The sequence below is a fragment of the Bubalus bubalis genome, chromosome 5, assembly GCF_019923935.1.
Source record: "Bubalus bubalis isolate 160015118507 breed Murrah chromosome 5, NDDB_SH_1, whole genome shotgun sequence".
Classification (NCBI taxonomy): Eukaryota; Metazoa; Chordata; class Mammalia; order Artiodactyla; family Bovidae; genus Bubalus; species Bubalus bubalis.
Window position 1 is genome coordinate 23306735 of NC_059161.1, and position 11106 is coordinate 23317840.

An 11106-nucleotide genomic window follows, 5' to 3' on the forward strand; every position below is an offset into this window, starting at 1 on the left:
GCATTGTAAACTGCTTTACGGTCTAAAGCATGATCTGCAAGGCCCTCATGAATCCTCAAGGCAGAGTCAGCTGTCAGAGGAGTCCTGAATCTCTCAGAAACTGGTTTTCCTTTATCCCTGCTGCACCAAGGCATCCGGCCTTAGTGCACACGCGGTGACCAATTCCTAGTGCAGCGCCTCTGGTCCTTCGGAAAGGAAATGCGCTGTACTTGGCATTCTCATTGCATTCTCTGCGGCAAGGTGTATTCCCATAGCAGTGAGATCATTTTGAGAAGAATTGCAGGGGATCTCTATGCACATTGAAGTTTGAGAAGCAAACGCGAGGGCAGGAGTCAGCAAACTTTCTACAAAGGGCCACACAGTACGTATTTTAGGCTTTGTGGGCAATATCTTCTCTGTTGCAAATACTCTGCCATTCAAAGTAGGAGCAGCCCCAGAGAACACATAACCAATTGGGTGTGGCTGGGTTCTAATAAAACTTTCTTTATAAAAACAGACATTTGCTTTGGATAAGATGTGGCCCATGGGCCAGAGTACACCAACTTCTGCTCTAGAGTTACAGGGTTTAAACTTTTTAGAAGCAATTAAACACTTTTGGGGGGTGGGGGTGGGAGGGCGGGCTTCCCTGGTGGCTAGATGGTAAAGAATCTGCCTGCAATGAGAGAGACCTAGGTTCGATCCCTGGATTGGGAAGATCCCCTGGAGGAGGGCATGGCAACCCACTCCAGTGTTCTTGCCTGGAGAATCCCCATGGACAGAGGAGCCTGGCAGGCTACGCAAGGCCTGTGGCTCACGCCGGGTCTCAAAAGTCAGACACGACTGAGTGGCTAAGCACAGCAGAAACTCTTTTTTCATATGAAACAGGTAAGAGAGGGGCTGCCCGTCTTGCTGGTGGGCAGGAAGCCCCATGTCCAACAGTTCCCCTCAGAAACCACTGAGACACCTCTATCTGAAAGTCACTGCCCTGGTTCCCCACAAAGAGCCTCGAGTTACAGAAAGTTTCTCTCACCCTTTTCTCATTCCTAGTGGGCATCGGCAACCTAACTTTCTACTTTATCCATTCTACAAACATAGCTGACAGTCTAACACTGTGCTAGGTACTTAGGGACGACAAAAGTGAATCAGACACGCATTTGGCTCCTGGGGAACTTTCAGTAAATAAAAACAAGACCTGTATAGAACCACGGCAGCAGGGAGCAATGTGCACCCCAGGAAGTCACAGGTCAAGGACTGTGGAGACTGAGCAGTGGAGGAGATCTTTTCCACACAGGGAATCCGGAAGATTCCATGGACAAGGGTCAGGGAGCTGTGAAAGGAGGGGGCAGACTGACCATCTGTTTTCCTTCTAAAACCAGACAATGCCTCTCTTCTGGAGGGCCACACCTCCACAGGACAGACTCTTCTGTACACACATGCTAACTGACAACCATCAGGGCACATGGCTTGCCCACACAAGCAGACTCATGGATCTCATTCCCATCACAGTGGGCATACCCACCCCCAGAGACCAACAACCTCGTGTCCACAGTTCTTTCACGCAGGGTTACTATGACTTCACCGCATGTCTGGGGCAAGATCAAGGAGCAGAACTAAGTGAGAATAAAATGGGCAATTCCTCAGGGTTCCACGAGGGCAAACACTCTGACCTTGACCACCAATGCAGTATAGGAAGAGGCAGCTGAGGAGGAGGGTAACGGAAACCTTATCTTCACAGGAGCCCTGGGAAAGGTATGGACGTGGTGCTTCACATGTCACTGAGCCCTGCTGGATACTAGGGGAGGCAGCACACGTGGCCTTCCTTTTAAATTCTCTTTACAACTCTGTGGATACTTCCGTGTGTCAATCTGCCTTCTGCAAAGCTCCACACCCCACATCAATAAACCTCCTCACCCCGGGGCTGCTACTCCCTTACTGAGAGAAGGGGATGTTACAGTGTCCTGTGAAATCTCATTTCTCTGGGGTCGTTCAAAACAAAAGCTATCCATATGCCTTAAACAAGGTCAGCAAATGCTGACCTTCCTACCAGGAAATCCAGAGACCTTTGAAACGTACATGAAATATGTAACATGGGCATATTGCTAAAAAGTGAGCAGAGCTTCCATCATATTCCCAAAAGGGTGCATGCTCCAAAAAAGCCTTGGACCACTGTCCAATGTATTAAATAGTATATAGGTCACTTCAGTCATGTCCAACTCTGTGCGACCCCATAGACGGCAGCCCACCAGGCTCCCCCATCCCTGGGATTCTCCAGGCAAGAACACTGGAGTGGGTTGCCATTTCCTTCTCCAATGCATGAAAGTGAAAAGTGAAAGTGAAGTCACTCAGTTGTGTCCGACCCTCAGCGACCCCACCAGGCTCCTCCATCCATGGGATTTTCCAGGCAAGAGTATAGCCCAGGCTAAAAAAAAAAAAAGGATCAAAAAACAAAAACAAAAAAAAAGGTCTTTTCAAGGCACTGACTCAATAGTGTTCTCTATCATCTTGAGACCATCTTGCAAAAAAAAACCAACCCTATTTACCACCATTCCTGCTGGACAAATGAGTAAGTTAAATTCTTAAGAAATTAATACCCTACCTAAGAAAAGATTACAGGTTGACAGGTTAGCACCAAAGATGAGTAGGCTAATACACTGCTGTTAGCAATGATCACCTCCTGCTGTTATACCACTTCATAAATGAATTTTACAGTCAAGTCTGTGTTGGGCACTTTACATACATGACTTCTTTAAACACTATAACAACTCTTTGCGACATTTTCCCATTTCGCCAAGTGAGGAAACCAAAGCTCAGAAAAGTTGAATGGATTGCCACAGATCCCAGCACTGATAAGTGTCAGATGGAATCTGATTCCAGGTCTGACTCCCAAATTCTGCCCTGGGATCTCTACCTCAACCTGGATCCTCAGAGAAGGAAAACTCATCTTCAAGTCAGGGACAGTTTCTTAGACATCTTTGTATTCCCCCACAGAGCCTTGCCCTGCTTTACATGGCAAAGCACTCAGTAAATATTTGTTGAATGAAGAAGCGTGGGCTTGGGCTCCACTCCTGCCATGGACTTACTGACTCAGTCTCCGGCCACTTGGAGTTGCAGGTGGTTAGTCAGCTGGGCAACTCCAGGGAACATTTGAAATCAATTACGGGTGAGGAGGAACCCATTAGAAGTTCCTCTTCTGTGTGTGTTGGGGTGGAAGGAGAGGAAAGGAAGTTGAGAAGGAGGGAAACAGGATGGTTTCAGGGCTGGGTTGCTGGCGCTTAAAGATTTCACACCAGGATAGGACAGCATTTGACTTATGTCCACAGCTGAGTTCCAAAAGCCCGTCCAAATGGGCTGCTGACCCCAGGCTACTCCTCAGCGGCCACAAATCCCTGAACTGCCAGGCCCCTGAGCAGTGACCTTTATGGAGGCCCTGACACTGGAGCAGCCATACACAGTCCTTTCCTGCTTGCCGGACGTCAGAGCTACAGGAGATTGGCAACTTCAGAAGATCTAAGCTGCGGGCGGCCCAGCACCATCGCTCCCCCTCCAGGGGCCAGAGAGAAGCTAAACACCTACAGCCTGTGAGGCCCACACTGTCCTCTCAGCCCTAAATGAAAGTATTCCAGCAATCCACCCGGAATCCAAAAACTTCCTATTTTGGAAGCATGTGGGAGTTAGGGGTGGGAGGGGAGGGAGGTAACTTGAGTTGATTTTGTTTTCTTTACATTTGTCACAAGTGCCTGTTAGTCATAACCCAAAGAATGCCACTTGAGCCCTTTCACATGGGCCCTGCAAAGAGACTTGTATGAAGTCGACCCTCAGGGATGCCTACCAACACGCTCTGGGAGGGGATGATCAAATACCTCCCAGAGGCCCGGAAAGGGACAGTCCTCCAAGAAACCAGACTGCATTCCCCACTACTTGGCTTTCAAGGCACCGCCTACTCTCCTGTGCACGAAGCAACACTGCCACCTAGTGCTCTGTGTAGGAAGTATTCTCCGAGGCCTCCGGTCTCTGGGGGTGGGGTGGGGGATGGTTCCTCTACCACGGCTAGGGCAACGGAATCCCTTGATATCTCTGCTGAGGAGAAAATGCCCCAAGTTTGGTAGATGGAGAAAACTGGGCCTAGGTTAAGTAGGTAGAACCTGAGGTTTGAGAGCTGTTAGAAGAGTGTGGGAGCCAAGTGTTGTATCATCTTGGGTTATCCTCAGTGGGGCAGCAGAACTCCCGTGGTTGAATTGTATTTACCTCAGGAGCACAGTTCAGCTGTGGTCATTCTGCAACAGCTGAAGGCCAACCATCCCAGGAACAGGCAGGTACCGGCTAAAAGGACCAGGGCTAGGGTCAGAGAGGGAAGATGGGCTGATCTGTTGCTAAGAGTGAATAGATGAGCAAATCGGAGACTTTTATTCCTGGGGGTGACTACCCTTGGCCCTTCGTGGTTCTCAGCCCAGGGGGCCCCAGGGAAAGCATATGGAGCTGACCACAGCGAGTCGACAAGGATGCCTATGTCCTGGGAACCCAGTTGCTAGAATCCTGAAGAACGAAGGCTGGGTTCTCAGCCCCTATCTCTCCCAAACTTTTACCCTAAATCTTTTCTGAATATTTTCTGAGGTGCACAAATCTGAACAAAGATACAGGGTGGGAGGTGGAGACGAGACAGACCCGAGTATTCTCTGCTCTCCGTCTTTCCGGTGTGGACCTACAGGGGACATGCCAGCACAGCTCCGGGAATGCTTTGATTTGAAGAGAAAGAAACCTGAGGCTAGACTGTCTGCGAAAGATTTCCTGCCTAGTTTTACATGCTTAGGGAGGTGGCAAGGGCTCAGATGGGCACCTTGGAGAAGGAGTTGAGTATGTGCTGTGGCAAGGTGGGGGGGCAGGGGGCGGCAGTGGAGGTGGGCATGGGAGGGAGAGGTATGGGCTGGCGGGGGAGGGCTGGTACATTAAGGAAAGCTGTGTAGGTGCATGCTCAGTCGCTTCAGTCTTGCCTGACTCTTTGTGACCCTATGGACTGTAGCCTGCCAGGCTCCTCTGTTCATGGGATTCTCTAGGCAAGAATACTGGAGTGGGTTGCCATGCCCTCCTCCAGGGGATCTTCCCAACCCAGGGATTGAACACGCTTCTCCTGAGTCTCCAGCATTGCAGGCAGATTCTTTTACCCACTGATCCACTTAGGAAGCCCTATGCTGCTACCGCTACTGCTAAGTCACTTCAGTCGTGCCTGACTCTGTGCGACCCCATAGACAGGAGCCCTATAACTGGAACCAAATCCTGACCCTGTTCTCCTCTCTTCAGAGAATGAGAACAGAAGGATGCAGAAAGTTCAGGAACAGGGATCAGGTACCCACTGTCCAGAAACTGTTGCCTCAGGTCTGAATTTTAACAACTCAGACCACTGGTTTCTTAGAGCCTCCCTCCTATATTCCTGCTGGATCTTTCTCCGATTCTTCAGAGCCAGGGAACTGATCCCAGGCCCCTGTGCTGCTACTGCCAGAGGAGGGGTAAGTGGAGTCGTGGTCTAGACGGCAAGCACAGTTTCCCTGGCAGATGGGTACTAGGAAGCGAGATTAGGCAGCAAGAAGATGTCATCTGGGAAAAACTGTGAAGCTGCCAACTCCGATCAGATAATCATCTCATTATTTCTTCCATTTGGCCTCAGAATAAGGATTTCCTTCTACTCTTTCTCTGCCCCAACCTATCATCCAGCCCAGCCCCTTCTCTATCCTCTCCCCTCACCCCCTTTCCCACCCCAAAATAAAATCAAGCAAAACCACAAGAGTCTAGAGTGCTCAGTGTCTGGGAATCCCAGCTTCCAAAAGAGAAATTACAGCCAAAGAGGGGGGAAGACAGCGTGTCGGAAGGGATGTTCCAGCAACACACCATCGCAAGAGGCTCCCTCCTTCCAGATTTCTTTCTCTGGTCTAAAATTTATTTGCAGGCACCCACCAGCCTGAGAAGTCTTTAATATTGAGAGCTGTCAAGCCCTTCAGGGGTTCTGGAGTTCCGCTCCCCGTCTGCCCCAGGCACACCTCTCACAACTTTGGTTTTCCCATCCATGTCATGGGACTGGCAAGCATCAAAGGGTGTTGTGTACAATCCAGATTAATAAGATGAAAATGGTTCTACTATGTACCTAGGTTTGTGTGAGGTTCTGTCCTGGGGTGGGGGCTCTGAAGGGATAAAGAGACACTGAATGATCATGTATCACTTCTAATCCCTTACCCACTCCCTGCTTGAAACCAATATCCCCCAACTGCCCCCCACCCCCATGGAGGCAAGGGAGACAGTTATTCCTAATCCTACTCTTTTCTTTGTCCTTCTGGGTGACTTTCCATGAAAGCCAAGTTCCGGGTATACTGTAAAATAAATGTGGAGAGTGTTCCCAAACACTGTTCCTGATGAAGACCATAGAATTATACAAGGTGCATTTCTGGTCCCTTTTACAACAGCCCGGGTTAGAAACCAGGGTCCTGACTTGTGAGTGCCCATCTTTTCCAGTAGACCTTGCTAGTCCCAGGCTGGACACATGATTTTTAGGACAAAACAAAGGGGACTCCAGGACCTGGTCAAGGTAGTAGAGTTCTGCTACATTCCAGGGCTACTCGAAGAAAAGGAAACCAACCAGGACCCATTGGCTATGTACCTGGCAGCTTTGTTTCCCCGCTACCTAGTCCAGCCCAGGCATGACTCACTGCCCAGGTCTGTACACTTTCATGTTGTCTCAAAGTTGCCTGGGTTTCTCACACTGGACTATAAGAAATGGAGTGTGACACCTCTTCCCCACTGACAAAGAACCAGAGATCTTCCCCTTTAAAGAGGGATGAGAGAGTGAGCTGGAGGTCTCCTAAGTGCCAGCACAATGTATAGCAGCACACGAGATCAATACAAGGGACAAATGCTCTTGTGGTTATAGAGTCATTAATGCAGATGATGTCTGGGATTCTGCTGCGCAGATGAATAGAGGCCCTTCCCCCCCTCTGCCCGGCTAGCCCTCCCTGGCTCTTCTGCTCTGCCCCTTTCCCCTCCTTGCCCCCGATGTCTAACCTCACCAAAACCAGAAGCCAGCCCTACCCCGCGGACTACGGAAAGCCCAGGAGTGGGTGATTACCTGCGATGATGGCTGGGCTGTTCTGTCCTCCCTCTGGTCTCACCCAGGCTTCCACTGTGAACGCCTCCCGGGGAATGTCAGCCAGCACTTCTGGACGCAGCAGCAGCGGCTCCCGCCTCCCAGAGAAGTACAAGACAGGCAGTCTTCCTCGGGGGCTCACGGTCTCTGCTTCCCAGGAGGGGTCCCCTCCACCATTCCGGATGCCACTCTCTGTTGGGCCAGTTCGGACCCTAGGCTTGAGGAGATGCTTAGGCCACGGCTGGAAGTGTTGGGGCGCAAACTTGGGGTCTCCCCACAGGCCTCCTGCCTGTCCCTTCACCACCTGGCGCCGACGCCTGGTCTTGGTCCGGCCCTTCCTTTGGGTCTCTGGTCCGGATTCCCCTGGGCATGGGAAGGTGGTGATCATGGTGGCAGCCGAGGCTGTGCCTTCTAGAGTCCCAGCCTCACCTAGAGGCTCCTTGGATCCTCCATCGCCAAGATAAGTGTCATCATCTCCCAGTAGCTCCGACTGCCCAATAGGACTGTCCCCTCCCCACGGAGTGGCTGGCCGCTCAGCCTCACTCCTCATTCTTGCACTTGCAGTTGGGTCTGGGGGCACAGAGCTCACAGCCATTCCCTCGGCATCTGGCTCACTGCATTCTGCATGGTCCCTTCCCTGATCTCCTGCAGGGTAGGGCCTCAGGTAGTCCCCAGACAGGCTGGGATAGACCCCAAAAAGGTGATGCTGAGGAGCAACTCTGGGTCTTCGAACCTTGGCCCCCAGCCAACAGTGATCTCCTTCCGACAGCACCTGTCTCAGGTGTCCTCTTTGGGCCAAGGATCTCTTGCACGTCCAGCCCAGCTCCGAGCTGACAGTACTGAGCGCCCACCCCGCCAGAACTACCAGGCTTACCCTCAGAATCTTGAAGCACATCATACCTCCCCCCGGCTCTTTATACAGAACCAGAAGTCAGCTTCTGGGTACCACACAGGGGTGATGGGGTTAAGAGGAGGAGACAGCTAGCTGTGGATTCGCTGTCCCCTGGCAAATTGTTTTGTTCAGGGACCAGACTTTTCAAGCAACCCCCAAAGAGCACCTCTCCTGGCTGCCTGCGCTGGGTGCTGTGACCGCGTAGCCTCTGTCCCTCAACCTCTCCCTATATATGTCCCTCAACCTCTCCCTTGACCTCTCTCTCTCTCTCTCTCTCCTTGCTCTAGTTCAGTCCTTGAAGAATGAAGTCCATTTCTCTGGGTTCCTTTGAATTTCTTCCAGAGAGCTCAGGTTTCTTTCTTTTTCTTTTTTTCCCCCTTCTTCAATAGCTCCTCCCCTCGTTGATACTAGGAGGGGGACACGTGGGCAGGAGCCAAATCTTCTCAAATACACATTTGTGCACACACATACCACTCACTACCTGAAGTTATTAAAAAGAATATTAGCCTCCAATGTTCTTCTCTTTATCCCCCTTCCTTCCCTAGGAGTTACCTTTTCTTTGTCGTCTTTAACCTCAAATACACTCACCTTCCAACAAATTGCTAGAAAAACTGGTATACAGAGACACAGAATTTGATGCTTACTATCTAAAAAGGCAAAAAAAAGAATCTAGGGGGCACAAAAAATGCCAGCTGGTACTTAGCCTTCACTTCCAGATGTCCTCCTCAGCCAGCTCCCCATCCAGCCTCCAGTCTGCCTGTGCAGGTCAGAATGTTTCCCTCAGCTCTGGGGTTGGTGAGTGCTGAAGGTTGTTTTTAATCCCCTTCCAACTTGTTGGTGTGTTGCAAGTCTCCGTAAAGTTCTCCTCTGGACTGCCAGTCTGGTGCCCTAATAACCTTAGGAGTCTGAGAGCCCTTGACTTCACCTTCTGGGAGTCTTGTGGGTCCCTGGGAAGATGGAAAAGAGAATGAGAAGAAGAGCATATCCTTCAGGGGACCTGTGCTCTCCAGTCCCTCCTGCTCCCCTTCTCTCCCTTCCTCTCTGCCTATAATTATCTTCTTGTTTGTTTCATTTAAAGACAATGATGATGTCAAAGCTAATAAGTTCGGTGCATCTCTCCACCTACTGCCTGTCCCCTCCTCCCTCCTGAAAACCTCCCCACCTCACTGAGGCACAGGGGACAGATGCTACTCTTGGTTTCCCCCGTAAACATCTCCCGCTTTCTCTTCCAGCAGCCGCAGCCTACACAATCAATAGCCAACAATCAATACTGTTTTGGAGCACTCTCTTCTGTATGTATTCTCTCTCTCTCTCTCACACACACACACACTCACATACACATACTCACACATGTGTTGTGAACAGACTTGCTTACTGCCTAATAAACCCACACCACTCTTTTAGGGACCACTTGCCTCGCTTTGTTTGTTTGTTTGTTTGTTTTGCCACATATATACTGTATTCTTTTCTTATTTCAATCATTTGGGATTTGAAAGGACAATACCCCAAATTCACTTCACGTTAGCCATTGGGAGAAAGGAGAAATCAATTGTCCTGCTGTAGGAAGCATTCAGAGGAAATGCCATGGCTTTGCATGATATAGGTCTTCTTATTCTCGCTCAAGTTTCTCACTCTCAAGTTACTAAAAGTCACCATATGCTGAGTGAGCAAATAAACAAATGAGATGCTCAAAATAAGTAAATTACAAATATCAGCAGCTAGACCCAAACAACTAGTTTTTTCATTGATTTGAAATGAATGGATAAAATGGGGAAATAAATAATGTGTATTTAACCTCCAAAATTCTGTTTGCCTAGATGTAAGCTCTCTCAAGGAGTCCTACCCCCTAAAAACATGTGCGTACACACACATATACACACACACACACATGCATACACACTGAGCGGGTCTGAATTCTCAATACAGGTCAGGGTGTTTGACCACGGGTGAGTACAAAGCAGGGAGAGAAATATATTGGGTCCTTCATTCAATAATAAGAAAAATCATTTACAGTTCTAAAACCACTGCTTGTGTTGCCCACATATAAAACATGCAGCCCACATTACTTTGGAGTAAGATCACCCTGCCTCTTCTGCCTTGGGACCCCTCATCATCTTCTAAGTTCCTCTACCCTAGCTAATCATTGATTGATATGCTTTACAAATGCTGTGTCCTAAAGCTCCCATCGCTGGTGTGCCCTGTCTCCCTATACAGCATCCACTGACGCTTCAAGGCAAGTCCCTAAAGAAGATATCAATTCAGGCACGTGGATATCACTAAACAGAAATCCCTCAATCCTAGACTGTGCCTTTTCCTCTTAGCGTCTCGCTGTCTTCCTTCACTTTTCTGTCTCAGTCCTTTCCTCCACCTCCCCACCTCCCACCAAAGCAGCTCAACAGAGATTGGGGCTTTGGAAAGGGGTAGGGGAGTTGCAGAGAAAGACAGAAAGCAGAGGAGAGAGAGAGAAACCAGGGCAGAAAGGAGGGAAGGAAGGAGAGGAGCCTTAGTTTAAATGAAGGGAAGATACCCAGGTAAGAAAAGGAGAAGTAAACTTGCCCCTCCCTATGCCACCCCCAGGACCCTCAGAAAAAGGATTCATACCATTCATTTCAGGGAGGAGGGATACACAGCAAGGAAGAATTCCGCCGTGCGTTTGTTTCTCCCCCTTCTAGTGTGTGAATGATCTTGCATCCCCTATAGGTCTCTCCTGGTTCTCAGCTGCTAGTAATCCATTCATAAGGTTTCAAGAAGCTACACAAAACTCAAGCTTCCAGTTTAGTTTCTCTCTCTCTCCCCTTCATTCCTTTGCTCACCACTCTCCTTCAGCTCTTGGCAGTCCAAAGTTTAAAAAAAAAATGTTGAACCATTTCTGTGTTTTCCTCCTGTTGTAACTTTTGCTGTGACATCATAACCCTGCCCACCAACACCCCACCTCTCTCTCTCCTTTCCATCCCACCCCTCATCAGCCCCATGCCCCCAAAACACCCCCCACGGAGAAGAAGGGCTCCTGTCAGTTCCAACGTGTGAAAACACAAAGCTACTGGAAGGCACCCCCTCTGCACCGTCCCCCTCCTCTCTTCCCCTCCCTGCCTTACCCACCGCTCAGCCA

The 11106-nt window shown here is 49.7% G+C and overlaps 1 protein-coding gene across 1 annotated transcript in view; it reads right to left on the reverse strand.

Moving 5' to 3' along the window:
- PAPPA2 (pappalysin 2) overlaps positions 1–10824 on the reverse strand; it is a 333922-nt gene extending 323098 nt beyond the window's left edge. The window contains exons 1-2 of the mRNA XM_025285589.2: positions 10599–10824; positions 7088–8944 (exon numbers count right to left, since the gene is read on the reverse strand). Of these exons, the coding sequence (XP_025141374.2) occupies positions 7088–8003 (916 nt within the window). The 5' untranslated portion in view covers positions 8004–8944; positions 10599–10824. The remainder of the gene's footprint in view (positions 1–7087; positions 8945–10598) is intronic.
- Positions 10825–11106: the final 282 nt, after the last annotated feature.